Raw genomic sequence first — 25,882 nt, 5'->3', positions numbered from 1 at the left:
GGGGGGGACTTAACTGAGATTTCAAAATAACAAAGGAAGGAGCAGTTTACAAATATTCAGGGAGACAATTGCAACAATATAGGGCAGTGGATAAAGGATAAAGCTGAGAAAAGATAAAGCTGAGCCAAGGAAGAGGAAAGCCTTGGTTGAGTGAGAAGCCTCGAGTTCTAGAATGCCAATCTCTGGTAAATAAATAAATAAATAAATAAGGGTTGAAAGATAGTGAAGAGCTAGATTGTGCATAGCTTTGTGTAGGGCTTTCTTTGGCACGTTACAGACCGCCCCTTTGGGGCAGCCTGTAGGCACACCTTTCCCCGCTGGATCGGGGCCTCAGTGGCCAGAGCGGCAGCCGCTGAAGCCCCGATCCGCCGCTTTCTGGACTGCGGGGAAGCGGCAAAAGGCCCCTTCCCCGCAGCCTGGAAAGGGGTGTCCTTGGGGCTTGAAGCCCCAAGGACACCCGGCGGCGGCGGGGAGAAGGAGAAAGAGGCCGTTTGGCCCCTTTCTCCTTTGGTCCGCTGGGCACAGCCGTCTGAAGGCTGTGCCCAGCGGACCAAACCAGGAAGGAGCTCCGAAACGGAGCTCCTTCCGGAGTCACGGAAAGGGTGCCCTAGGCGCCCTGCCACGACCCCAATACGTCACAACCGCGCCACCTCATTTGGAGGCGGCGTGGTCATCATGTATTGATGACGGCGGCCGTGCATAAGCACTGCCCCGTCTTAACCCTAGTACGCGCTCTGAGTCTGCGCGTACTTTTAAGCCCGTCTGTAATGGGCCTTTGTTAATAACTTTTGCCAACTTGACTATACTGACATTACTTGGCCTCACACATCCCAGTTTTCATCTGTGAAATGTTGGAGGATATGGGATTTGTGCACAGTAGCCAAAGACTGTCTTATTGCTGAGCCCTTACTCCATTCCCACTGTAGATCCTCCTTTTAGTGAAGAGCATTCCATGGGAGATGAGAAAGTAATACATGAGGTGAATGCTTTAGCAATGCATCCTGACAAAGTGTGTATAATACAAGAGGCAACAAAATGTGATCCCCAGCTTAAGATGGTTCAAACATACCTAGATCAAGGATGGCCACAATATATGAGAGATGTAAGTCCGATAGCAAAATCTTTCTGGCCAGCTAAAGATCATGTGTGGTGCCAGGATGGAGTTCTTTTTATGGGAGAAAGAATGATTATTCCAACAAGTCAAAGACAAAATGTACTTACACAACTTCATGAGTCCCATCAAGAAATTCAAAGGACCAAAGAAAGAGCAAGGAAATTAATGTATTGGCCGGGTATGTCAAGAGATATTGAGATGGCTGTGGGGAGCTGTAGTGTTTGTGCATGTTTTGCTCCAAACAACCAAAAGGAACCACTCAAACCACATGATATCCCTGAAGTACCATGGGAAAAGGTGGGGATAGATATTTTTGAACAGGATAGTTGTCCATTTCTGTTGATAGTTGATTACTTTTCAAAATATCCAGAAATAATAAGTCTACCTGATAAAACTGCAAAAACTATAATTTGTAGGCTTAAGTCTGTGTTTGCTCGCCATGGGATACCAAGAATAGTGGTGAATGATAACATGCCATTTGCTAGTCAAGAATTTAAAACATTTGCTAAAGAATGGGGGTTTGAACAATGCTTTAGTAGCCCAGGATATGCACAATCTAATGGTATGGCAGAACGAGCAATTCAGTCTATCAAACAGCTTATGAACAAAGTAAAGAAGGCTGGTGGGGATTTACATCTAGCATTATTGGAATATCGCAATACACCAGTCACAGGGTTGTCATATTCGCCCACACAAATGTTGATGGGCAGGATGTTGAGAAGTAAACTTCCCATAACAACTGGTTTATTATGCCCTAAGATTCCTATTAATGTGCATCAGGATCTACAAAGAGTTCAACAAAGACAAAAACATTTTTATGATCGAACAGCTAGATCACTTCAACCATTACAAGAGGGAGATGCAGTTTGGATGCAATCTAATGACCACAAGGAAAGATGGCTTCCTGCCACAGTGATAGAAAGATGTAAACAACCACGGTCATATCAAATAAAAACTCTTAATGGTAGGATATATCGGCGTAATAGACGCCAATTAAGAAAACGGATGCCAGAAATTATCAGAGACAGAAGTGTAAGACCAGATGCATTAACCAATGGATATGGTGGGGCTTCTGAGAATAATGATGAGGTGCAAACATCAACAACAGATGGGCAACCAACATATATAACATCATATGTAGACCAGTGTTTAGGCCAGAGAGATATACTCCTTGAAAATGCACCTTGGCCCTAAGGTGGCTTTTTATGATTTGTGTAAGTTAGGTCAATTAGAAATATTGTATTCTTTGTATTTAGGTTTTCTACTTATGTTTTTAAAATTCTGTATACAATGTATTATTTTCTAAAGTGTATAATTGTTTTTATATTTCCATGAAAGGGAGATGTGATGTAAGGTACTTTTAAGACACAGCCCTTAGTCATATCAGCTGTAGTGTATATATACTATTAAGAGGGTTGGAGAGGGATTGATTGTTCTCTCTTCCTCATCTCACTCTCCTGGGACTGGCTGTGCTCAGTAGCCTAAGGATGAATAAACTTACTGCTCCTACATGAAGATTGGACTCTGTGTGGATTCTTATAAGATTGGATTCCAACAGCAGACATCACACTAAGGAAGGGTAGCTTAACACATCATAACACCTCACGGGAAAAACTATAAACTGGAATTAGATACTTTTATTGTTATTTTTGAATTTAAGAAAAGATTTTGTTCAAAAATGTTCAGTTGCCCCCAATTTTGTGCAAAAACATGTTTTTGGTGTATCAGTTCTTTGCCCCAATTATTTTAATTTTTATTTACTTATTATTTTTATTTATTTATTTTTGCTTCTGCATGGGAAAATCAAATAAGCAGCTATTAATATCTCTACCAATTGGTTGACTGATGAATCTGCCTCACTCTGCCTAACTCTGTTATACTTTATGTCAGGAAGTAATTAGACTCAGAAGAAAAATCTTCATTCATTGATAATTCAGGCATTGAAGGAGAAACTAAATTTCACTTTTGTTAAACACAATCTCTGTACACAGCTCCCCTCTCCTTTTTGCCTGTCTACAATAGGGACATTATATTGGTCTACAGGCCCTTTCAGAATAACCTTTATAGAAATATCAAAGTGTGTCTCTTGGGGTGCCTCAAGAAGATGGCTTCTAGGGGTTCCCATTAAAAATATATTGGCCATGGTGGCTGGAGAATTCTGGGAATTATAGTCAAAAAATTAACTTGTGCAATAAAAATATCATCTGGAAGTATTTCTTCTCTGCTAGAAGTCTACTAGATGAGAGGCTGTCACCATAAGACATGTAGCATGTTTATGTACAGCCCACATAAATTCTCTACTTATCTACCTAGTAGATATAAGGGAATGGTGAAGTATGTACTATGTACAGGTTATGCTCTTGGCATGAGGCAAACAAATCCCCTTTTGATCCTATTCTGCATCCCAAATGCTAATACCTTTTATCTAGAATAGGTAAATTAATTTCCCTTCCAGATATTCACAGCAATAAAAAAAGTAAAGATGGCAGAAATGATAATTTCACATTAGAAGCAGTATTAGCAAATCCGTGCTAACATGTCCTATAAACATAAATAATGAAAGCTTGCATTCTTGCTGTTCAGCAATTAATGGCTTGTGTGTATTGATAGAATTGTTTTTAAAATGGCCATAAGAAAAAGAACAGTGTATTCCTAGAAAAAGACTCAGGGGCTGTATAGATCAGCAGTGTGTGCCAGCTTCGGGGTGGCATGGGGTATGGTGTTTGGACAACCCATGCCCTGATGCCACTCCCAAATTGGCATCATGCTGCCCACCTGATCACATGGTGGACACCATTACAGTGCTCCTTTGGTGTGGTATTCACACACCACATTCCAAAGACAGCATGGAAAAGTTCCACCGTGGTGGCAAGGGCATCTTTTTTCCAAACCAAAAAGAAGCGGCATTTTGCCAGTTCTTTTTGGCCCAGAAAAATACCAGATCAAGCCTGAAGCATGCAGTTGCCGCAGCCCTGATCCAGCACTCAAATGGGTGGCGGCAAGATGGTCCTTTGAGGCAGTCTATTTCACCCCTAAGTCAAGGTAAAATGAAATTATCTTCAACCTTTTGGCCTTATTGCAAATGCAGTATCTTTGGTCAGAGACAAGTGGGTTGTATGCTGACTTCATATGGAATTATTAAGCATAGGGACAAATCCAGGTTGCCCATCTTATGGGGAAGGCATTGGGGAAAGGCTTCTGGGACATTCCTAGCACAAGAGTAGTGGATCTGTTTTATTCCAGAAGGCAAAGGAATCACACTGTCTTACACCTATGTGGGTCTCGTTTCCTGTCACTCCTTAGTAAGCAAGCTGAGGTGGCTTGCTGGTTGATACATGGGGTTGCAAATGTCTAAACCCTTTGCAATATCCTTTGCAATATCCTACAAGTCTCTTCAGCAAATGCCAATAAAGTTGTAGTCGCAGCTTGCATTCAAAGTACAGAACTAATTGAAAAGTGTGTCTTTATTTGTAATTATTTACAAAAACTAGTTCAACTACATTTGAGTGATTTTTAATGGTATTATGCAATGATATCGTGCATTACTGGGCTGCTCATCACGTGGGATCATCTCAGAGAGTGAATGGGTCTCTGGACTTAATATCCATTCTGGACTGAATGTCTAGAGGTTAAATGTTTGATTTCTGGCTACTATTCTCAGAATCTCCAAACTAGTGGTACTATAGATTGGCAAATTTGGGGAGCTACAGTCCAAGAAGTAACTGTATCAAGCTCTGGGTGTTTGCAGCATCAGTTAAAGAACTGTTTTCCCAAATATCTTGCTTATTTTACTTATTGTTAATGTTGTCAGTGAACTCTGGTTTTTAATGACATGTTTTCAGTGGATGATTTTACTGGGGTTTTTTTAAAATTGAAAAGGTTGTTTTTAATTATATTTTAGTTGTGTTGATAACTGCTTTTTGGTTTAATAAAAATGAAAAGCAACATAAAATATCCTTAAATATAATACAGTATATCACTGGGAGACGAAGACACCTGCATGATGACATTTGCACACTCGCATATGAAACACTTAAGAAATCAGTTTTATTTCAGTAAAACTCTCCTAGAAAGAAAACAGCAAAAACAAAATGACTTTGATTTGATACTTTGAAAATGCAGACTGCTCATTTTGAACTGGAAAAATACAGGGATTTGTACAGTCTGCATTTTAAAGATGTCATTTCCTATATTACTGTCAAGAAGCAAAGAAGTCCAATTTTCTGCTTCTTGAATAGCTTAAGCTGCCTTACTTTATAAAGTTCAGACAGCAACATTTTTTCCCCTAGCACATTTGTAACACTAAGGAAACAGCTGAAGGGATCTTCAACACTTTCATATACATACACACATAAAAACCTAGACTCCAATTACTAGCTTTTGAACAGTGTAGGAATGTTGTGCTTGTCAAAAAGTTAGCAAATGTACTGCAGCTTCTTATGAAATGTCTCTAGACGTGAAACACCAGAGCAGATCCATTGCCCTGCATTCCAAATGTAGACAGAGGCTCAATCCTACTATGCATAGATAACAAAGGATGTCATTTTTCTTGCATTCTCACATACAGGAACAAGATTTTCAAGTTTTCTCCCCAGTGGATGAAATTATAAGAGACTTGTGGGGACTTGTTTTTGGTTTGTTTGTTTGTTGTTTTGTTTTTGAGAGGTTTTTTGGTGAGAGAGTTTGCATTTTTATAGTTTTCACATTTGGGAACCTTTTTTGTGAAAATGTTGTTTGTGCAAAAGCATGTGGTTTTGTGCAAAAATATTTGGTGAAAAATATGTTTCATGCAAAGTACATGAACCTGGTGCATGAAAATCACATTTGGACAAACTAATCCCCCCCCCCCCCAAGAAAAGTCCTAAACAAAACTTGCAGGGCACCTTGATGTACTGAAAACAATTTCTCAACAGGACACCTTGATGTCCTAAAACACCCTTTCTCGTCGAAGATGCTAAGGCTTACCATCTGACAGTTGTCCCTGGATCATTGGGGAAGGGCACATGTATGAATGTCTGGTGCACTTCCTCAGCATCATAGAATCCTCAGCTCCCTCTAGCATCATGGTATCATTCAGGGAGAGTGAATTTCCTCTTAATGTAAAGTTTCCGTTAAGAGGCAATTCACTCTCCCTGAACAATTCCATGATGCTAGAGGGAGCTGACAATTCTAAGATGCTGAGGAAGCGTGCCAGGCATTCATACAGGTGTGCTTCCCCAATGATCCAGGGACGATTTACAGACGGTCAGCCTTAGTGTGATAATCTTCATTGAGGAGAAGAAAACCTATCATGTTTTAGATTGTGGAATAGTCTCCCGGACGAAATCCATCTTACTACCTCCCTGGAAACCTTCAGGACTGCAGTTAAGATGGAGCTCTTCCAGCGAGCATACCCACCCAATTTTATATAAGACACGAATCCACCTCCTTGAACTTCAGTGTCGCTTTGTGTTCTGTTTTTAAGAGCTAATTGTTATGTATTTTATTGAATTGTTCAATAAAATACATAACAATTAGCTATTAAAAACAGAACACAAAGCGACACTGAAGTTCAAGGAGGTGGATTGTTGTGTTTTATTCTGTATTGTACCCCAAATTAGGTTGTGATCCCGCCTCGATCCAGCCAGGAGAGACAGTAAAATATAAATTATTATTATTATTATTTCTAATTAATTTGTATTATTAGAGTTTATTTGAGCTGTACTTTATCATCATATCACATTCCTTGTAAAGGACAGATGCTCATTCAGCATACTTCTAAATGAAACTTTTGGTGTGCAGTTGCCCTCCTTCAGAGGTCAGAAAGGCAATTCCAAAAGTTTCAGAACTCTCCAACCACAATGGCTACTGGCTGAAGAATTCTGGTTAGTGTGGTCTAAAAAAGTGATCTTTCTGAGCTCTGCAGACTTGAAGGCAATGCTAGTGAATCAGTTATAACTTGCATTTTTTTCTAAATTGGTAAAGTTCATTTCTAAATCTAATATCACAAAGACATTATGAAGGTAGAGTAGCAGGAAAGAGATGATGCTGAATGGTGAATGTTGCACTGAGCTCCTTGATGAAGGGAAAAGTATATAAATGTTACCAAATAAAGTTAATTAAAAGGGTCTTGTTTGTTTTGCTGTTTTTGTTGTTGTAATGCATCTTCAATTCAAATTTATGGCAAAACATTCTTGGTAAGATTTATTCAGTGGAAGCCTGCTATTGCCTTCCTCTAAGGCAGAGAGAGTGTGACTTGGCCAAGGTTACCCCGTGAGTTTCCACAACTAACCAGAGATTCATACCCTGGTCTCCTGGACTCCTAGTCCAACACTCAAACTATCACACCATACTCTGTTTACTTATTAAGGCATGCCTTAATATTACAAACTGAAAGGATTACTACTGGATGTGATTCATGCAGCCCTCCCAGTGTTGCTTATTTGCAACTCACAAGAGCCTTGGCCAACATAGCTAACAGTAAAGAAAGACACAGAATTTCCACCACTGCCATACAGCATGAGATAAAGTAAAGTACCCACATCAGCTTCTCCAGTATGATAAACACTGTGAGAATGTATATTTTATTGTTCTCTTTGTTTGCCATCAAGTCATATATGGAGTTTATCACAGTAGTTGCATCACCAGAAGATAACCAGAGAAATAAACAATTTTTATACAATTTTCTTTATAAAAATATACAGTACTGTATTGGCCTTACTTTCCAAGAAATGGTATCCAACCTAAGTAAAAAAAAAAACCAGAACATTATCCAAAAGAAGTAGGAAAGGAAAGAGAAAACTTTTCTCTCACTCTCACTGTGTCCCTGCCTTCCCTCACCTGCTGTTCCTTTCAGAGCCCCGGTCAATGGGGAAAGCTGGAGGAGGAGCAGGAGACATTCACTGTGTGAGGGAGAGAAGCAAGCTTTCTCTGTGTGTGTGTGTGTGCTGATCCTTTAAGAGCCTGGCTGAAGCATAAAAGTCTGAATCCCTCTCGGCACAACAAAGCAGCAAAGAACCTTGGGAAATCTGCTAACAAGCACAATAATGGGGAAAATCCCACAAATAGCTTTCACACTACAGCAGTGTGCAAAGAAAGTGAATTCATGAATGAAATGGAAATGAAAACATGGCATTTTCCTGAAAATGAAAAAAAAAAGCGTCATCTGAAAATGATTTGTGCAATTGTGCTTAATATGCTGGATAACCACTGGTTCCAACCCATTTAAACTTCCAATTTTCTCCATGTGATAAACTCCTATGAGTATACATGAATGTCCAGGGTACTCAAAAATTCATTTCTAATCTTTAAAATATTAATAAAAAAATTTAAAAATTGTTATTTTTAACTGAAAAACCTATCTCCTTTATGTTATAGAATGGTAAACAAGACACAACCACAACCTGTCCAGAAAAGAACCCATCTAGAAACATATGCAACACACAGTTATAGATGCGTTAAGACTGGGACCAGAATCACATCATACAGGATCGTGATGTCTACATTGATGTATGGAGCTTCAAGGAAAGGTTTGATCAGAAAACCTCTTTGTTTAAAAGCTGTGTTTGTCAGCCTTTATTATAGTCACTACAACAGAACTTGGAAATGTATTTTTGTTGTTGTTGTTACCAGAGGTGGTGTGGACCAATATTCCCAGATCCCCTCAGCCAACATGGCTAGCAACACATTTACCTGAGAGTGTGCAGTCATTCTCTCCATGTACAGGGAGTGCAACATAAAGGCTCCATGTCTGGCAAGCAAAAGGAGTGAAGAGGAGAGAGCAGACAAAAATGGCAGGAAGGCAATGACAAATGCTGAATGATAGGAGACAGGCAGAGAGGAGGAATTGGTTATCCCAGTCGGCTCCCCTACTCCATCTTGAGACAGCATACAGGTATCCAGCTTCACAGCTTCCAAAGTACTTCATTGCAGGCAGCAAGCAAGGAGTCCCAGTTACTGGTGGCATATATTGTAGCACCTGACAGATACAACGTAAGGCACTGAAGGCTGCTGCAGGTGCAGGGCAGCTATTCTGTCAAAAGGCACTGCAGAGTGATCAGTGGAAGTTAGTGGCTCCCATGTTAGTGGGATGCTGAATCCACATCAGACTTTCAATGACCTATCCAAGGTGCTGAACTTATTTGGGCAAGAGGATTCAGCACTTTGGATAGCAGTTTGAAAGCTATTCCAGTTTTCTCTCATTGGTGAGTTTTCTGTGATTAAAAAAAATTCCAAAGAAGCTATGGGAACATATGAGAGAGATTAGATATAAACAGAAGACATTGTGATGTGGACTGCCTACTACACCCCCCCCCCCCAACTTGCCAGGCAAGCTCAGGACTGCTTAGGACACATGACTGAGACCTACATAAGGCTGCATCTCATATCAAATCTTGCAAAAATAAAAATAAAAATATGGAAATCTTATGATGGCATGCAAGCCATTGGGAGATAAAAATGCCCTGTTCCTGCTTGACCAGCCAGAAAGGATAAAGAGCAGCCCCATGGCCCCTCCGACAGATTTATTGCATTTGGTAAGGCCTGATTACTGCACACCAAATGCTCAAGGATTGGCTGGTTGGGAGCATGACCAGCCAAACTTAAGGCTTCAAATATGGGACATCCCATTATCAGATGAGAAGTCTGGTGGGAAACCTACTGCCTCCTCAGAAATTCCATACATAATGTGGAAGAACTGCACTCACTATCTGTGACAGTTTCTTTTAGCCTCTTTTAGCCAAATTTCAGAGACATCCCTGGGGGTTACATTCCAGTACTGGGCTCAGCCAAAAAAACAATGGTGGGGACATAAATGACCATGTATTTTAGCTTAACATTCATACTGCCAAGTCTTGGGAGAGGCATTTCAACCTTTCAGGGGAAAAAGCATATAAAATCTGGGAAACCACCAAATAATGGTACTGTGAGGGGAAAGGAGAGACCAGAAACCAGAATGAAACCCCAGGAGCATCCAATTTGGCCCGGGGCTAAAAGTGTTCAACTTTTACTAAGAGACACTATGTGTACCCCCTCCCCCAGCATAACAGGAGTCTTTGCATCATTTGCACAAGAACAGCAGGAATTCACCTATAGGATTCTGCTGAGTAACCGAATATTTGGAATGAAAAAGAAATAATTGCCCTCAACTACTGTACTTCTAAGACACAATGCATCCTTTGTTGCTGTTGCTGTTGTTGTTGTTGAGTGTCTACATGTCATGTCTGGCTTATAGGGACCCTAAGGTGAACCTATCACCAAGTATTCTAGGCAAGATTTCTTCAGAGAAAGTTTGGCTTTGCCATTCTCTGAGGCTGAGAGAGTGTGACTTGCCCAGTGGGTTTCCATGGCCAAGTGGGGATTTGAACCCTAGTCTCTAGAGTCCTAATCTGATGCTCAAACCACTTTACGATGCTGGTTCTCAGGGTCCTAGGCTAAGACTCAAACCATTACATGATTCTGACTCTCACAGTGCACACTACATATTCTAATTGCCCAAAGCATATAGACTGCCCTTTTGTGGCTGAAAGTAGGTATGCCTCTTGACACTGACACAGAAATACCATTAGACTCCAACATCATCTCCATGCAGTTTGAGAGTTATCTAATATGATTAACTAAAGTAAGATGTGGATTACACCGGCAGTATTATTGAAAGCAATGATTGCTATTATGGCACTAGCCCTAGCTGGCCATGGCAGACACTGAGATTAGAATTTTCCTTTCCATTCTTTTTATTCTTAGTAGATTACCATATGTTTGGCTGATCAAAGCATGGACATGTATAGTTATTTTTGGAATGTATACCCAGAAGGCTATCACTGGCATAGCTCTAGAAGGCTGGAAGGACACATATTCTGTGGAGCTGCAGTTTAGCTATGTAATTTAAATTTGTTCTTGTCTACAGATGAGTTTGCCCTTTGTCAGACAAAAAATGGGGGGAAATCAGTGCAGTTCCAGTCTAGCAGGGATTTAGCTTAGAGAAAAAATAATGAATCATTCCATTTAGTTTATATAAAATCTTTCTGTTTTCAAGTTATTCCTTAAATGAATTATTGGTAGAGTTTTTGGTGGTCATATGTGAAAAGGTAAAACTGGTTCTTTACAAGATAAAATTTAGATGTAAACGTGTAAAATAAAGCATGATTTTTTGGTCAGTCTGTCAATTTCCCTTTGATATTTATAAATAATCAAGGTATTGCTAAAGCTACTGCCACTTAGATAAATCTCAGATCTCTCTCTCTCTTTCTCTCTCTCAGTCTCACTCTCTCTCTCTCTCTCTCTCTCTCTCTCTCTCTCACACACACACACACACACACACACACGCAATCTGGACTCTCCTCCTCCCAATAGAATTCCATAAATGACACAGAACGATTGCCTTACCTGGAAATTATCACTGTCTCGAACAATTTCTTTCAGCCTCTTTCAGCCTAAGGCCAAATTCAGTTTCATAGAAGTTATTGGGAGTTAAATACACACATATTTATACCATCCCAAGCATCAGGTGTGCAAAATTTCTACATCATGTATCTTTATTGGGCTATATGTAGAGAATAGATTCTTACCCCTATAAAAGTTAATTCTATTTTGGTCAAATCCCATAGGACGAAGGAGATTCAGCCTTAGCAGCACATAATACCCACCCAAACCAAGATGCCTAGTTGTACAATATGTACATTGGGAGGGAGGTTAGTACAGCAGACAAAAAAAAAATCCCACAGACACTTCATGCATCTCTAACAGTAAAATGTGCAATAATAAACAAAATAATATTTCCTGACATGCCACAACATCTAAAATCTGGTGTTTGAGAGGGTCATCCCCTTTGGCCTGATGGGAGAATTAGTGCTGGAGCTAAGATACCAAAAAATCATCCAAGTGAATCCAAAATTCTCAGCAATCTGAAAGCAACCTTCTCTGAATGAAGTCGGAGAATTTAGAATCTATGCTTTCATGGAGGTCTTTTATTTGGTCAGGAGAATTTAAAAAAAAGGTCTTCCATTTTGTTTCCGTCACGTGTGAAACAGATTGCTAGGAAGTATACAAATAGGACCTGAAGTCCAAATGGAAGCCTGTAGCTCAGGGGAAAGGCACATGTTTCCGCTTTGATCATCGCGGAAAAGCAGTTTATAAATAAAACTTTATTATTATTATTATTATTATTATTATTATTATTATTATTAGTCAGAAGGTCTCATCTTCAATTCCAGGTCATCTAACTGACACATTGATGAGCCTCTACTAGTCAGTCAACAAAAATAGATTGAATTGATCAATACAGTGATTCAGGCAACTTCCCATATTTCTCAACCTGTTGTTTATTTTCTGCATCAGCATTTTCATGCCTCTGAACACAGAGCTACCATTGCTAATTGTTATTGATAGACCTATCCTTGACAAATTCATCTAATTTTATTCATAACAACAGATTCGAGTGGAGATGATCCCTTTCTTTTCTTTCTTTTTTTAAATGAGAAAAAAGTGTGACATTTTTGTAAAACAAGCCAATTGAGGCATTGATTAACTTGAAGCAGCCTAATGTTTAGCCAAACAAATTAATGAGCACATTTCACATGTCAAATAGCTGTTCTTTGTGAATGATCTCCTGTGCATTAACTTCAGTGTGACAGGTGGAATACACACCTACCTAAATGTGTTTCTAAGAGCCAATAATGAGTGAGTGAAAACAGGAATGCAACAACAAATGCCATTATTCCCTTAATTGTTTTCTGGTTATCCTCCTCCCCATCCCCACCACACAGATTCTGCATATTTATTTGTTTTATCTGCTCCTGTGTACTTTTTAAATGCACCTATTTTAATACATGTCCTTTCAACTTGTTTTTTCAAAGGGCTTTGTGCAAAAGAAACAAACAAACAAACCCAAAATAACCCCACCTGCCTCTGGAAAGCTGGAAGAACAGAATGTAAGAAAGTAATTATTTATAGGGTGACCCGGGGTTTTATTTTTATTGGCTCAGTAAGCAATTACTACTTGAAAAAGAAAGAAGCAACAACAGCCTTTGAACTGTACTTGGCCCTCTGCTCTCCGCATTGTCTATCAGTGAAAAATAATAAGCCAGAAATGGCTAGAAAAGCTCTCCAGCCAGCCAGCACAAAAAAAATCTACCCTGTTGTGCTTCAAGAGACTGTGGTTTCAACCTAGCTGGTCCTGTAATTTGGTGGAGTGAGGCCTCAAGAAAGAGATACTAGCTGATGTAGACACAAATGCTATGGTCTTTCTTGTATGTTAGAGACAGATCTATGTGTTCCAGGCATCTAGCTCTGGGCTCCCTTAGATATCCTACTGCCTGCAAGCGTGAGGGAGCGTTTTGTCCCAAATCGGAAAGATTTAACTGGTAGTTTTCTCAGCTTTTACAGATGGAATGGGGATGGGGGTGCCATTTTGCTCTTTGTCTCAGTCAGCAAAATGACTTTGGCCAGTGCTGGATAGTGAACAGCTTCCACCTAAGCTAACACAGAAGGACAAAAGCTTCCATTATCATGATGATGGCAAGACAACTGCTCCTGGACATTTATGGAGTCATTTTGTTGGTCTTCCTCAGTGGGCTAATTTTTAATGTTCAATGTGTCACTTTCCAGTATCACATAGTTGTAGTGGTCCAATGTGTTAGCATTTTCCATGGCAGCACTAATGCTGCCCTACTAGGTTCATACAACTATGTACTGTTGGAAACCAACATATTGAACTTAGACATGCATGCAGGATGATCAAGCAGATAGATCTTTGGTATGGTTCAGCAAGACATAGATTAATTCATGATCAGTTACTGCAATGCAACAAAAATCCTCTGTTGAAACACCCCGGACTGTTTTGAGGTACTTAGAGATGTGAGACTAGGATTTCTGGTAATTTTTGGTAAGAATTGTACAGTTATAAGACTGCTTGAAAGTAATGTGACCTTGCCTGCTTCAAATCGAAGCTCCCGTAAGGATTTAGGAAAACATCTGGCTTTGGTTATCCCAGACAACTTCTACTTTCTTTCAGGATTCCTAAGCCTGCTATAAAGTGTTCTCCATTTATTCCCCTGAATCCTGTCCTGAATCCTCCCCCAGAATGACTGTCATGCAAAATTTTAAGAGGACACTACAGCCCAGTGATCCCCAGAACAGGTGTGTGGGCATCAAGCATCTGCACCATTCAACTTGCCAGCAATTCCTTGCCTCAGTAAGAAGTCAGGCATTTCAGCTAAGAACTATTTAAAGGTTCAGATAAATGATCATGTGGAGGCAATACAATGCAAACACAAAACAGTTCATAAAACTGTGAGAAAGCGGTGTCTAGCATTTTTTTCTATTATGGCCATATAGTATAATGATAGCTGTAAAAAACCAACTGTTAATATATGATACAAGAACACTCGTTCTCTACTTACTTCTTCTAATAATATGGTTGCTTCAGTTACCTTCTGTAACAGTCTTTGTAGCCTACAGACCACAGTTCTGCAACATGTGCCTCATTGCATGTTAACATAGGACAGGAAACGTATGGTGCTTCAATAGAGAGAACATTACCAACAAAGTGACATTCAGCAGCTGTTCTGTCTTTCCTCCTAAACATGTTTTATGGGTTAAAAAAGGGACAAGAGAGTGGTGGGAAAATATGGGTTTCAATATAAGAAGGTGGCATTTCAACCCCTTAACTCCCATGTTTGATGCAATTGTGGAATAAAAGCTATATTGAAGGATAAAAGCCTTGTTGTAGATTAAAAGCCACATTTGGAATAGCCCATCATCTCACCTGAGGGTTCCTGGCCCTCATAATTCAGCTCCATGCAGCCCTAGAACCCATGTGTGGCTCCTGAAGAGTCTCAGCAGTCCCACAAAATCCCCACCCTCCAATACTTTTGGAGAAATATTTGGGGTAATTGCTTGCAGATAAAATCCCCCAAACACATGAAAACAAAAGATACACCTCCTCCTCCCACACAACCACCCACTACTCACAAATATCTTTGTTTTCTTCACAGTCCCTCTCAAAATGGTGAGAGGAAGTAATGCAACATCACTTCTGGTCACCATTTTGAGATGTCTACAGAGGAAAACAGGTTTGCTAAGGAGGTATGACCCATGGGAAGCACTGTGGTTGAACTGGCCCTGCCCCCCATGCAGTTGGCTACCTCTTTTCTAGACATCAGAGCAGATGAGCCAGAGGAGCATGGCCACCAGAAGGTACAGACCAGAAATCTTGTAGGTATTTAATGTTAGTATATGCCTGTTTTGGGTCTGCAAAGAAGGCCGAAGCTCCCAGGTGCAATTCTATCCCCCTGGTCACAGAAGTATGTCCAGGGACTGTCCAGCTGCCCTTCAGCACATAGGATTGAAGAAGGTGTATCTGCCCTTGTCCAGGAGGCATGGCTTAATCTTATTCTCCCCTGAGTCTATCCTCGCATGGCCAGTTAATGCTAAAGGGCATTGCTGCCCTTGAACATTCAGTGTTGAGAAGTATCCAAGCACATCTGTAGGATGCAGCCAACTGGCACATGTGTCTATTTTGTCTTTTTCTTTTAGACAAAAATGTGGTGATAGATATTAGATTATGGTCTGTGTCACATGCGGATTGCCACCTTCCCACCTACTGTCATCCTGGGGAATTCCACCCCAAACTGCTGTTAGACACAGTTGGTAAATCAAATAAGGGATTAGATTTTCATCTGGATAGCAGGACTGAAGGCATGCTAATTTGTCCACCAGCAACACATGGTAGAGGGCTTCCCTCTATCAGGGTACAGTGGTCCCCCCACATTTGCTGGGGATAGGAGTGAAGGACCCCTGTGAATGTGGAAAAACTATAAATAAAAAAAACCCACTCTTCTTTTTACCTCAGAAAACACCTCTCTATGGCGCTTTACAGTCCGCCTCTGCCGGCGCCACTGGTTGCTGCGTCCAGGAACCGCAGTGGCCAAACTGCGCGATTCCTGGACGCAACAAAAAAGAAGCTGCAAAATGCAGCTTCTTTTTGCGCAGCGGAAATGGCGCCTCAAAGCGCCAATGGCACACTGGTGGCGTCATTTCTGTCGTGTGATGTGCGGACGCTAGGCGTCTGCGACGTCAGGAAGGCGGTGCCCGTATAGAACCGGCGCCGCCATTTTGTACACGCCAAGCGCGTACTAGGGTTAGGGGGCATCCGGAAAGGACGCCCCTTTCTAACCCTAGTACATGCTCGGCACGTACGTTCGGCACGTGTGTATGAATCTCCAGGCCCTCCAGTGCAACTCTGTGGTCAACATCTGCCAGAAGTTGATCATAGAATCATGTTGGAGGACCTACAAATGCCTAGAGAAGTGTTTTCTCTAGGAAATTCTGGGTCCTCCAGCACAACTCAATGGTCAATTTCTGGTAAAGTTGCACTGGAGGACCTAGAATTTCCTAGAAAAAATATATTAATCAAACCCACAAATATCAAATCTGCAAAAGTCAAAGTCACAAATGTGGAGCGCCAACTGTAATTATTGGGTCCTGTCTGTAATGTGCAGACTCTACTATATAATCAGTGAACAATAGTCAGTGGCATCAAAAAGGGGAGTATGTGGGAAAACAGAATCCCAAAATAAGTATATTAAAGTGAAGGAACAGCTGGATGAGAAGTCAAAGGCTTTCATGGATGGAATCCATAGTTTTTGTGGGTTTTTCAGGCTATGTGGCCATGTTCTAGAAGAGTTTCTTCCTGACGTTTCACCAGCATCTGTGGCTGGCATATTCAGAGAATGCTTTGCCTGGAAAGGACTTGGGTATATATACTGTGTGATCTGGAAAGGCAGGAGTGATTTGCATGTGTATTGTTCTGTTGCTAATGGCAGACCTCAGGGTGGAAAGGTCTGCAAAAGAGGATTAGTGTCTGCTTGATAGTGCTCATTGTCTGCTGGAAGATTTCTCATTTGCATTTGTTGAGTCTTGATCTTGCTATTTTTCAGGACTGGTAGACAAACCTTGTTTACTTTAAGGGTTTCCTCTTTCCTGTTGAAATTGTCCAGGTGTTTGTGGATTTCAATGGCTTCCCTGTGCATCCTGACATAATAGTGGTTGGCATGGTCCAGAATTTCAGTGTTTTCAAACAATATTTTATGCCCAGGATGTTTTGTGGCATGTTCTGCTACTGCTGATTTTTCTGGCTGGCCCAGTCTGCAGTGTCTCTCGTGTTCCTTGATTCTTGTTTGCACACTGCATTTGGTGGTGTCTATGTAAACCTGTCCACAGCTGCATGGTATGCGGTAAAGTCCTGCAGCTGTGAGAGGTTTTCTCTGGTCCTTGGCTGAGCAAAGCATTTGCTGGATTTTCTTCGTTGGTTTGTAAACAATTTGAAGGTTGTGTTTCCTCACCACTTTGCCTATTCTGTCTGTGACTCCTATGATATATGGTAAAAATACCTTCCCTTTGGGTGGCTGCTTGTCTTCACTCCTCTGGGTTTTCCTGGGCTTGGCAGCCCTTCTGATGTCTGAGCTGAAATAACCATTAGCCTGTAGAGCCTGATCCAGCTGCTTCAGTTCATCTTCAAAGAAGTGGGGTTTGCAGATGCATTTTGCTCGGTCTACCAGTATTTTGATTGTGCTTCTTTTTTGTCCTGGGTGATAGTTTGAGTTCTTGTGCATGTATCTGTCTGTATGTGTAGGTTTTCTGTATATGGTGTGATCCAAATGTTGGTACAGTTTGTGGATGTCTAGGACATCCAAGAATGGCAGAGTTCCTTCCTTTTCTTTTTCTATAGTGAATTGGATGTTGGGGTGGATGTTGTTCAGATGGTTCAGGAACACAGCCAGAACTTCTTCTTCTTGGCTTCAAATGGTGAAAGTGTCATCCACATATCAGAACCAAGTTTGGGCTTTTTCGGTGCTGTTTCCAGGGCTTGCTTTTCAATGTGTTCCATGTAAAAGTTTGCTATCACAGGGCTTAGAGGGCTTCCCATTGCTATCCCATCTCTCTGTTCATAGAATCCATTGTCCCACTGGAAATAGCTTGTGGTGAGGCAATGTTCGAACAGGGCTGTGATGTCTTCTGGAAAAATATGTTGGATGAGAATCATGGTGTCCATTATGGGAACTTTGGTGAACAGGGAAACCACATCAAAGCTGATTAATATGTCCCCAAGTTTTAGTTCAAGGTTATTGATTTTTCCTATGAAGTGAGCTGAGTCCTTGATGTAGTGGGGGAGGGGGGGGTCTGCCCTATATGGGTTTGTAATTGTATGGCCAGAAACTTGGCCAAGTCATATGTGGGGGATCCAATAGCACTCACTATGGGTCACAGCTGGATGTGATATTAAAAATGAGATTGAATTTAATATGTCTATTTAAAAACAGAACAACAGGGCTACCCAAAGATATTGGGAGCAAGGAAGGGAGCTATGCATGCTTCTGATCTTATATTTGTGTGTTACAGTGGGAGAGATTAACATGCCTTCAGTGCTGCTATCCAGATGAAAATCTAATCTCAATCAAGGCTGCTATTTGATTTTACCAACTGTGTCTAACAGCAGTTTGGGGTGGAATTCTCCAGGATGACAGTAGATGGGAAGGAGGTCATTCCCATGTGACACAGACCATAATCTAATGTCTATCACCACATATTTATTTAACAAAAAAAGACAAAATAGAAACATAAAATGCAATCACACATTTAGCAATGTTTCATCTTAAGGACTGATATACTTCTAAATGTGTTTTCAGAATCAGAGCTTAGATAATAGACTTTTGTGTTACAGCTCATAGAATTCCTCAGCCAGAATGATCACTGAATGGAGATTCTGGGAGGTGTAGTCCAAAAAGTAAACCTTTTCTACTCAGCCCTGTTGCATACATAAATTGGTTTAAATCCAGAAGAAAGGAGGTTGATGTTGTCAGAAGGCAATTCTATGCCTATACATATATGCTGGAAGAGGAACAAAAATGATGAGTACGGACACTGCTGTAATAAGCTTTTCCGGAAAAAGGGAAAATAAAGTGAGATATAAAAGATATACAAAAATATGAACATTATGTTTTTAACCTTTAGATTTGGGTATAAGAAACAAAAATTAGTTGTGTTTAATGTTTGAAGAGATATATGTAGAAGTAATAGTAGATGAGTGAAGATTCTATGATTCTATGAAGAAGGGTTGATATAGTAAATATTAAGAAAGTCGATTAGAGAATAAAGGAATAGGCTAATTTGGTAATAAGAAAGTTGGAACAAATGTTAAAGTAAATGAAATGAAAGATAGTAGGGTGATTGAGAAAGAAAAGAAAGAAGGTTAAATGTAAGTTAGAAGAGGGTTGGCATAAGTGAATAGAAAGGAGTGGAAGTGAGAAGAGGTCTTGTCGAACAAGAGAAAGAAAAAAGTGAAGAAGAAGGGGTAGTATGAAAAGGATGTGAGAGATCAGAGAAGAGAAGAGAGAGAAGAGAGAGAGGAGAAGAGGAGAAAAGATGAGACTGGTGTAAAGTGAAGAGAGTAGAATGAAGAAAATAAGAAGGATTTTTGGAACAATTGGAAATGAGAAGAATGTGATTGTTAGTTGTATGTTTGGGATTATGGGGATGTTTTGAATTGATATGTTTGTTTGTTTTAATACTGTTTACTATTTGTGTATGTTTGATTCATTTCTTGTGTATGTTTGTGTTTCTCTTGTTCTTTTTGAAAATCAATAAAAAATTAAAAGTGTGTGGTATGGAAATATAACAGGGAAATATTGAGAAGAAAGATAAGATTTGAATTTCCTAGGAAAATACATGGTGGCTTTGTTCTGTTTGTGTTTTCTAAACTGTGTTTACTCTCCTGCAGGTGTCTTCATTAGATAAAAACCACCTCAAAGGGAATAATGGATTTCCTAAATTTTACAGAACAAAATTATACGCTGGAGCAAAATGATACATCAGAAGAACTACTTAAAAAAGTAACTTCCAAGATTCTGGTTTCTCTCACCCTTTCTGTGCTGGCAGTAATGACAACTGTCATCAACTCTCTGGTCATGACAGCCATCATTGTGACACGGAAGCTTCACCACCCTGCCAACTATTTAATTTGTTCCTTAGCAGTCACTGATTTCCTGGTTGCCATCCTTGTTATGCCCTTCAGCATTGTCTATATTGTCAAAGAGACCTGGATCATGGGTCAGGTGATGTGTGATATTTGGCTTAGTGTTGACATCACCTGCTGTACCTGTTCCATCTTACATCTTTCAGCAATTGCCTTGGATCGCTACCGAGCAATCACAGATGCTGTGGAGTATGCCAGGAAGCGAACACCCAAACATGCAGGGATTATGATTGCCATTGTGTGGATCATTTCCATTTTCATCTCAATGCCACCATTGTTTTGGCGGCACCAGGCAGCCAGCAGGGATGACGAATGCATAATTAAGCACGACCACATTGCTTTCACCATTTACTCCACATTTGGAGCCTTCTACATCCCACTGGCATTAATTTTGATCCTTTACTACAAAATATATAAGGCAGCAAAGACATTTCACAGAAGGAGCGTGAGCCGGGTTCTGAAAGAGGAGGTAAATGGACAGGGTCTCTTGGAGGGAGGTGAAAAAAGTTACCGACTAACATCTTCAGCATCATGCACTAAAGACAAAAAATCTAACCCTTCAGGAGATTTGGACAGGATCCACCTCTCGTTGCGAAGTCCTGATTCTGAATCCAAAAATGAAAAAGGGTGGCGGAGACAACGGATTTCTACCACAAGAGAGCGCAAGGCAGCCACTACCCTTGGTTTGATTTTGGGGGCCTTTGTGATCTGCTGGCTGCCTTTCTTTGTGAAGGAGGTGGTTGTTAATACCTGTGAAAGGTGTCAGATTTCAGAAGAAATGTCTAATTTTCTGACATGGTTGGGATATATCAACTCTCTGGTTAACCCATTGATTTATACAATCTTTAATGAAGATTTCAAGAAAGCATTCCAGAAACTTATCCAATGCAAGAGCTATCTTTGAGTGGGAGGAGAAAGTCAATTTAAAAACATGGTTTTTAAGAAAGAGAATTCAGTAAGGGATTCATAGCTCTGCCCAAAGAGAGTAATGTGTCCATTATACTAGAGAATTCACAAGAATTGAGAAGGTTCCAACGAGAACCCAGAAAGTTTCAGGGAGATTATATGTACTTCCAGCTTTGATCTTCTGCCATAACATAGTATCACAACAGTTCTAGAGGCATAAGCATTAACCGGGAACTTCTGTGCCTCATACTTTCCCAGAATGTTACTAAACAGTGCTAGCCTATATTGACTAGGTAAATTATAGTGGTAGAAGTTGATTGCAGATCTGGACACACAATACACATAACAAAAATCCAGCTCCACCAAACTTTTATCTGGAGCACATCTCTAATATTTATATATTTGGCGTTTAAGAATGTTAGCTGTGTTTTTAGGAAAGGCCTTGATACATCCCCATATTGACTATCTCTGTTTTGTCTCATTAGCATCTCACAGTGAATGTTGTCTACTTGTTAAGATGTAATCACTAGTCATTTTATTTATTAGAAACAGGAAACTATATGCACAGAAAGGATGTAGGGCTATTCAGATGCGTGGAAAAGCTTAATGTTTCAGCATGTATTTTAATTGCATGGCATACTTGGGGTTCATCCAGAATGTAGATTAATGTGTTCTTGATTGGGTGCTGTAGCACGCAACTAGGAGTTTAGTTCCAAGAGAATGCAGGCATCTGTTTCCTGTGACATCACTGAAAACCAAGTGCAACATCCCAGATATAGAGAATAAAAAGTGGAACCTTTCTAGAGAACAAATTCATTCCTCATTTTTTAAAAAAAAAATAGAAGGATTTGACTAATTGAGCTTGTAATTAAAATTGGAGGGGAGAGAAATTTTAATTAAGGCTTTGTCCAGGCACTTTACTTGCCAGACCTGTCATTAAGGGAATATTCTTCCAGATAACTACTAAACATGAACAGTGACATGTTGTTTCTTGGGGATTTAGTATGCCTTCAGTTTCTACTGAAGTAGTCAAATCACTACTGCTTTACTTATCTTATCATGTTCTGACTGATATGTGGGCATATGACACAACAGTCATGGCTCTTATTTAAAATAATGGGCCGGTAATTTATATTAGCTACTTAACCCAAAACAGACAGGCTTAAAAAACCAGCTGCTGTGCAGCTTGGAGTGGTGTTGAGATCACACACACATCCAACCCGTGCAGAAGCCATGCTGGTGTTGGTCCCAGGCCGTCTAAGTGGCCCAAAGCCAGCCCCAAAAGGAGCTGATTTTTTCACTCCTTGCCATTTGGGACTGCAGTAGGGGCTGGCATTGGGACCACCACATGTGGTCGCTGCGGTCCATTGGCACTACAGGTGGGAGCAACCTCTGGCTGCTCCTTCCTGCCTGTCTGCTCCACCCTTCAGTTAACTTGTGGGACATGGTGACTTACCAGTTAAGATACTGACTCTGATGATAACAAGAAATATATAAAGGGCTTCAGCTGGTGCCAAAAGCCATATGTAAGGTCAGGTTTTTGTATTGCCTGTTCAAGGAATGAATTCCACACACAGTTCTTTATGACTATTTCATTTCTAATTGAAAGCAAAACACAACAGCCTGGAAATCTTGTTACTCCCAGTATGATCTGATTTGTGGAATTAACTGCATAATTTGAAAACATTACAAGAATACTTTCCAATAGAATTGCATGAACTCTGCTCAAAAGAACTACAAGCTTGCATGCACTCATATTTTTTCAATCTGGAAACAATCACCCTTTGAGAAAACTCTAGGACAAAGGTGGAACCCCCTTCACTCCCAAGGGTCAAACCTAATTTCAGTGAGGTTCCTGAGTGGAAGGGAGATGCATTCAAGTACTGGGCAAAGCCAAAGATGAAAAAGTGGGGCCAAAAAACCCCATACCTGAGTACATTTTCACTTAAAGCTTTTACTGCCAGTAACTAAGCCTTAGGCAAATCATTTTAACTTTTTATAAGAGAAAAAATACCACAGAACATCTAAGAAATCACTAAACTATGGTAAGATAGCATCAGGAAAAGACAAGAGAGCTGAATTAAGATTGTCTTCCTGGAGTGTAAGAAGAGTCAGAGGATGTGTTGGCTACACTGTTTCTAGAGACTGCTTTTTTCCTTCATCCTATTACAGCTGTCTACTCAAGCTAAATTATTTATTTTATTTATTTGTAGCATTGATAAAATGCCAATGCATTGTCTGTTGTTGTTATTGTTATTATTATTAACCATAATTTTATGCTGCAGTTTTTCAGATACTCAGTTCCATTGCACCCATATTGCCAAAAAAGAAACTTGTCTTTGCAGCCCTCATTCCTCTGTCTCTTCCCATACAAAAAGCATGATGCTTCCCATCAACCAACCTGGAACAGATAAATTGCTAGTGTGTTGAGAAAGACCATGTAGGTTTTACACATGGCAAATGATTCAGATGAGTTTTGATACTAAGACATGCTTAAAAGTAAAACAATGCATTATTGTGTTCCATTATCCCCACACAATTAATGTAAGTAAATTTGGTGAAACTGAGCATTTTTGGAAAAATTATACTTTTGCTTTTTTAAAAAAAATGTCTTTTTTCCTTCCAAACTTTACTGCTATCCCACATAAATGTACTGCATCTTCTGTGTATGTGACAGCTTTAGAAACTACAATTGATATCCCTGGCCAGATTCTTCTATCTCCCACACATCCTTTCTCTTTTCTGGTTTGTACATACTTTATCACTCTATCATTAGCTGTCTAGACTGTGGTCTCTGAGCACTGCTTACAGTGGCAATGAAACCATTTAAAATTAATCACTGATCCTGCCATAACAGGGGCAGGTATGGCTCTCAGTGAAAATATTTTACCTCCCCCCCCCCCCACACACACACTAGTGTAGCCAGGTTTTTCAAACATCGATATATGGCAGGACATCTCTGATGGCCAGCCAGCTGAAGACTGACTGGTACAAGTGAGGCAAGCCCATATAAAGCCCAGGTCTTGTGAGAGCTCCAGGTTCTCATAAGATCAGAAATCTTTTTGAAGAGATTGGATCTATCATGAGAAGCCCTCTTCTTGTGAGATTATATAAAGCCCACTTCATGTTACCCAGTTAGCTGGTGTTGGAGAACTGAGAACAAGAAGAACAGATGCCCGACATAAAACAGCAGCAGTTAGTCTGTTATGAGTGAAGCTGGCACCTACTCTTCATGCTCTTTCTGCTCTGATCTGAACAAAATATCCAAACATTAAGGCTCTTCTTCCCCAGAGACAAAAAGCTATGCAACATAATCAGGCTCAGGCCACCTTCCAGACTCCTGGTCCCCAGAACTTTGTACTACACCACCACACACACATCATCAGTCCTGGCTCTGAGGTGAATAGGAACTCTATGGTGCTGAATCTCTAGTCTGGCATAAGCCAAGCTCCAGTTCAGTGCCAAGCTATTCTGAAAGAAAGATTAATAAACTCAAGAGTGGATTAATCACCTCTATGGTGATGGATGCACTGGTTACCCCTACACTTCAGTTCCATCTTTTCTCCAGTTTGGGACTGAAGGCAGCTTTCACCAGTTAAAATACACACTGTCAAAAATTCACAATATGCCAAAGCTAAAAAGTAATTAAAACAATTAAAAACATAAATCGCTAAAACAGCAACAACTACTACAGGTTGAGCATCTTTTATCTGACATGTTTTGGGACATGTTTTGGATTTCAGATTATTATTATTATTATTATTATTATTATTATTATTATTATTATTGGATTTTGGAATATTTCCATATACATAATAAGATATCTTGGAGATGGGACCAAGTCTAAACACAAAATTCAGCTATGTTTCATACTGTATGCACTTTATACACTTAGCCTGAAAATAATTTTATACAACATTTTACATACTTTTGTGCTTGAAACAACATTTGTGCACATTGAACCATTAGAGGTGCCATTGTAGGTGTCACTATATCAGCTGCCCCTGAAAAAAAATGGATTTTGGAGAATTTTGGATTTCCAGGTAACGGATACTCAACCTTTACTACTAGTACTACTACTCTTACTGCTGCTGCTAAAAGTCCAGCACATTATCCAAGACCTGTTTCCCCCAGCTTAGGAAACACTGCAAGACTACAAAAAGACTGCAACATCTCCTGTACTTCCATGTCACATGGTAACCTGTGTGTTAAAGCTCTAGCTTTGCCTATTAAATCTCCCTTCATTAAGAGAGAGAGGAGAACTTATCTTTGGCACTTTACAGACCTCCCAAAAAGGGCAGTCTGCCAGCGCCAAAAAAGAAGCCCCAAAAAGCCAGTGGTGCACTCGCAACATCATTACCACATCGTGACGTGCGAACGCTAAGCATCTGCGATGTCAAGATGGCAGCGCCCGTGTAGAACGGGCACCTCCATTTTGTACACGCTCGGCGCCTACTAGGGTTAGGGGCATCCGGAAAGGACACCCCTTTCTAACCCTAGTATGTGTCGTGCACATACTTTACGCCCGTCTGTAACGGATCATAGGCTGCTTATCATGGTACATATTATAGCTAGTGGAATTTGGTCATGTGGAAGGAATGCCTAAAAAAGACTTTTCTTAATACATGTATTGCATTGCCCAAAGTATGGAACTATCATGACTCTCACCATGTTTGTCTGACATTACTATGACCTGCTTGGTGGGTTTTTTCCCCAGAACAGTCAAAGAACCCAAATACTTCAGCTAAAGAAAGCATTTTAAATCACATTTACTAATGGTTTCATCAGGATTTTTCTAATATAGGCCCAGTCCAGACGGGCCAAATGTGCCGTGCTGGCGGCATACTAGGGTT

At 40.2% G+C, this 25,882-nt stretch overlaps 1 protein-coding gene across 2 annotated transcripts in view; it reads left to right on the top strand.

The window, feature by feature from the left end:
- The window catches only part of HTR1F (5-hydroxytryptamine receptor 1F), a 178,846-nt gene extending 154,143 nt beyond the window's left edge, over positions 1–24,703 (top strand). The window contains exons 2-4 of one of the 2 annotated variants that reach the window (XM_042456161.1): positions 8,471–8,622; positions 12,946–13,020; positions 19,869–24,703. In XM_042456161.1, the coding sequence (XP_042312095.1) occupies positions 19,906–21,027 (1,122 nt within the window). In that variant the 5' untranslated portion in view covers positions 8,471–8,622; positions 12,946–13,020; positions 19,869–19,905 and the 3' untranslated portion in view covers positions 21,028–24,703. The remainder of the gene's footprint in view (positions 1–8,470; positions 8,623–12,945; positions 13,021–19,868) is intronic. The other variant, XM_042456160.1, reaches the window with a different exon arrangement.
- The last annotated feature ends 1,179 nt before the right edge of the window (positions 24,704–25,882 follow it).

Source organism: Sceloporus undulatus, chromosome 3 (assembly GCF_019175285.1).
Source record: "Sceloporus undulatus isolate JIND9_A2432 ecotype Alabama chromosome 3, SceUnd_v1.1, whole genome shotgun sequence".
Lineage (NCBI taxonomy): Eukaryota > Metazoa > Chordata > Lepidosauria > Squamata > Phrynosomatidae > Sceloporus > Sceloporus undulatus.
The sequence above is the reverse complement of the archived record's forward strand: the minus strand, read 5'-3'. Positions and strand labels throughout refer to the sequence as shown.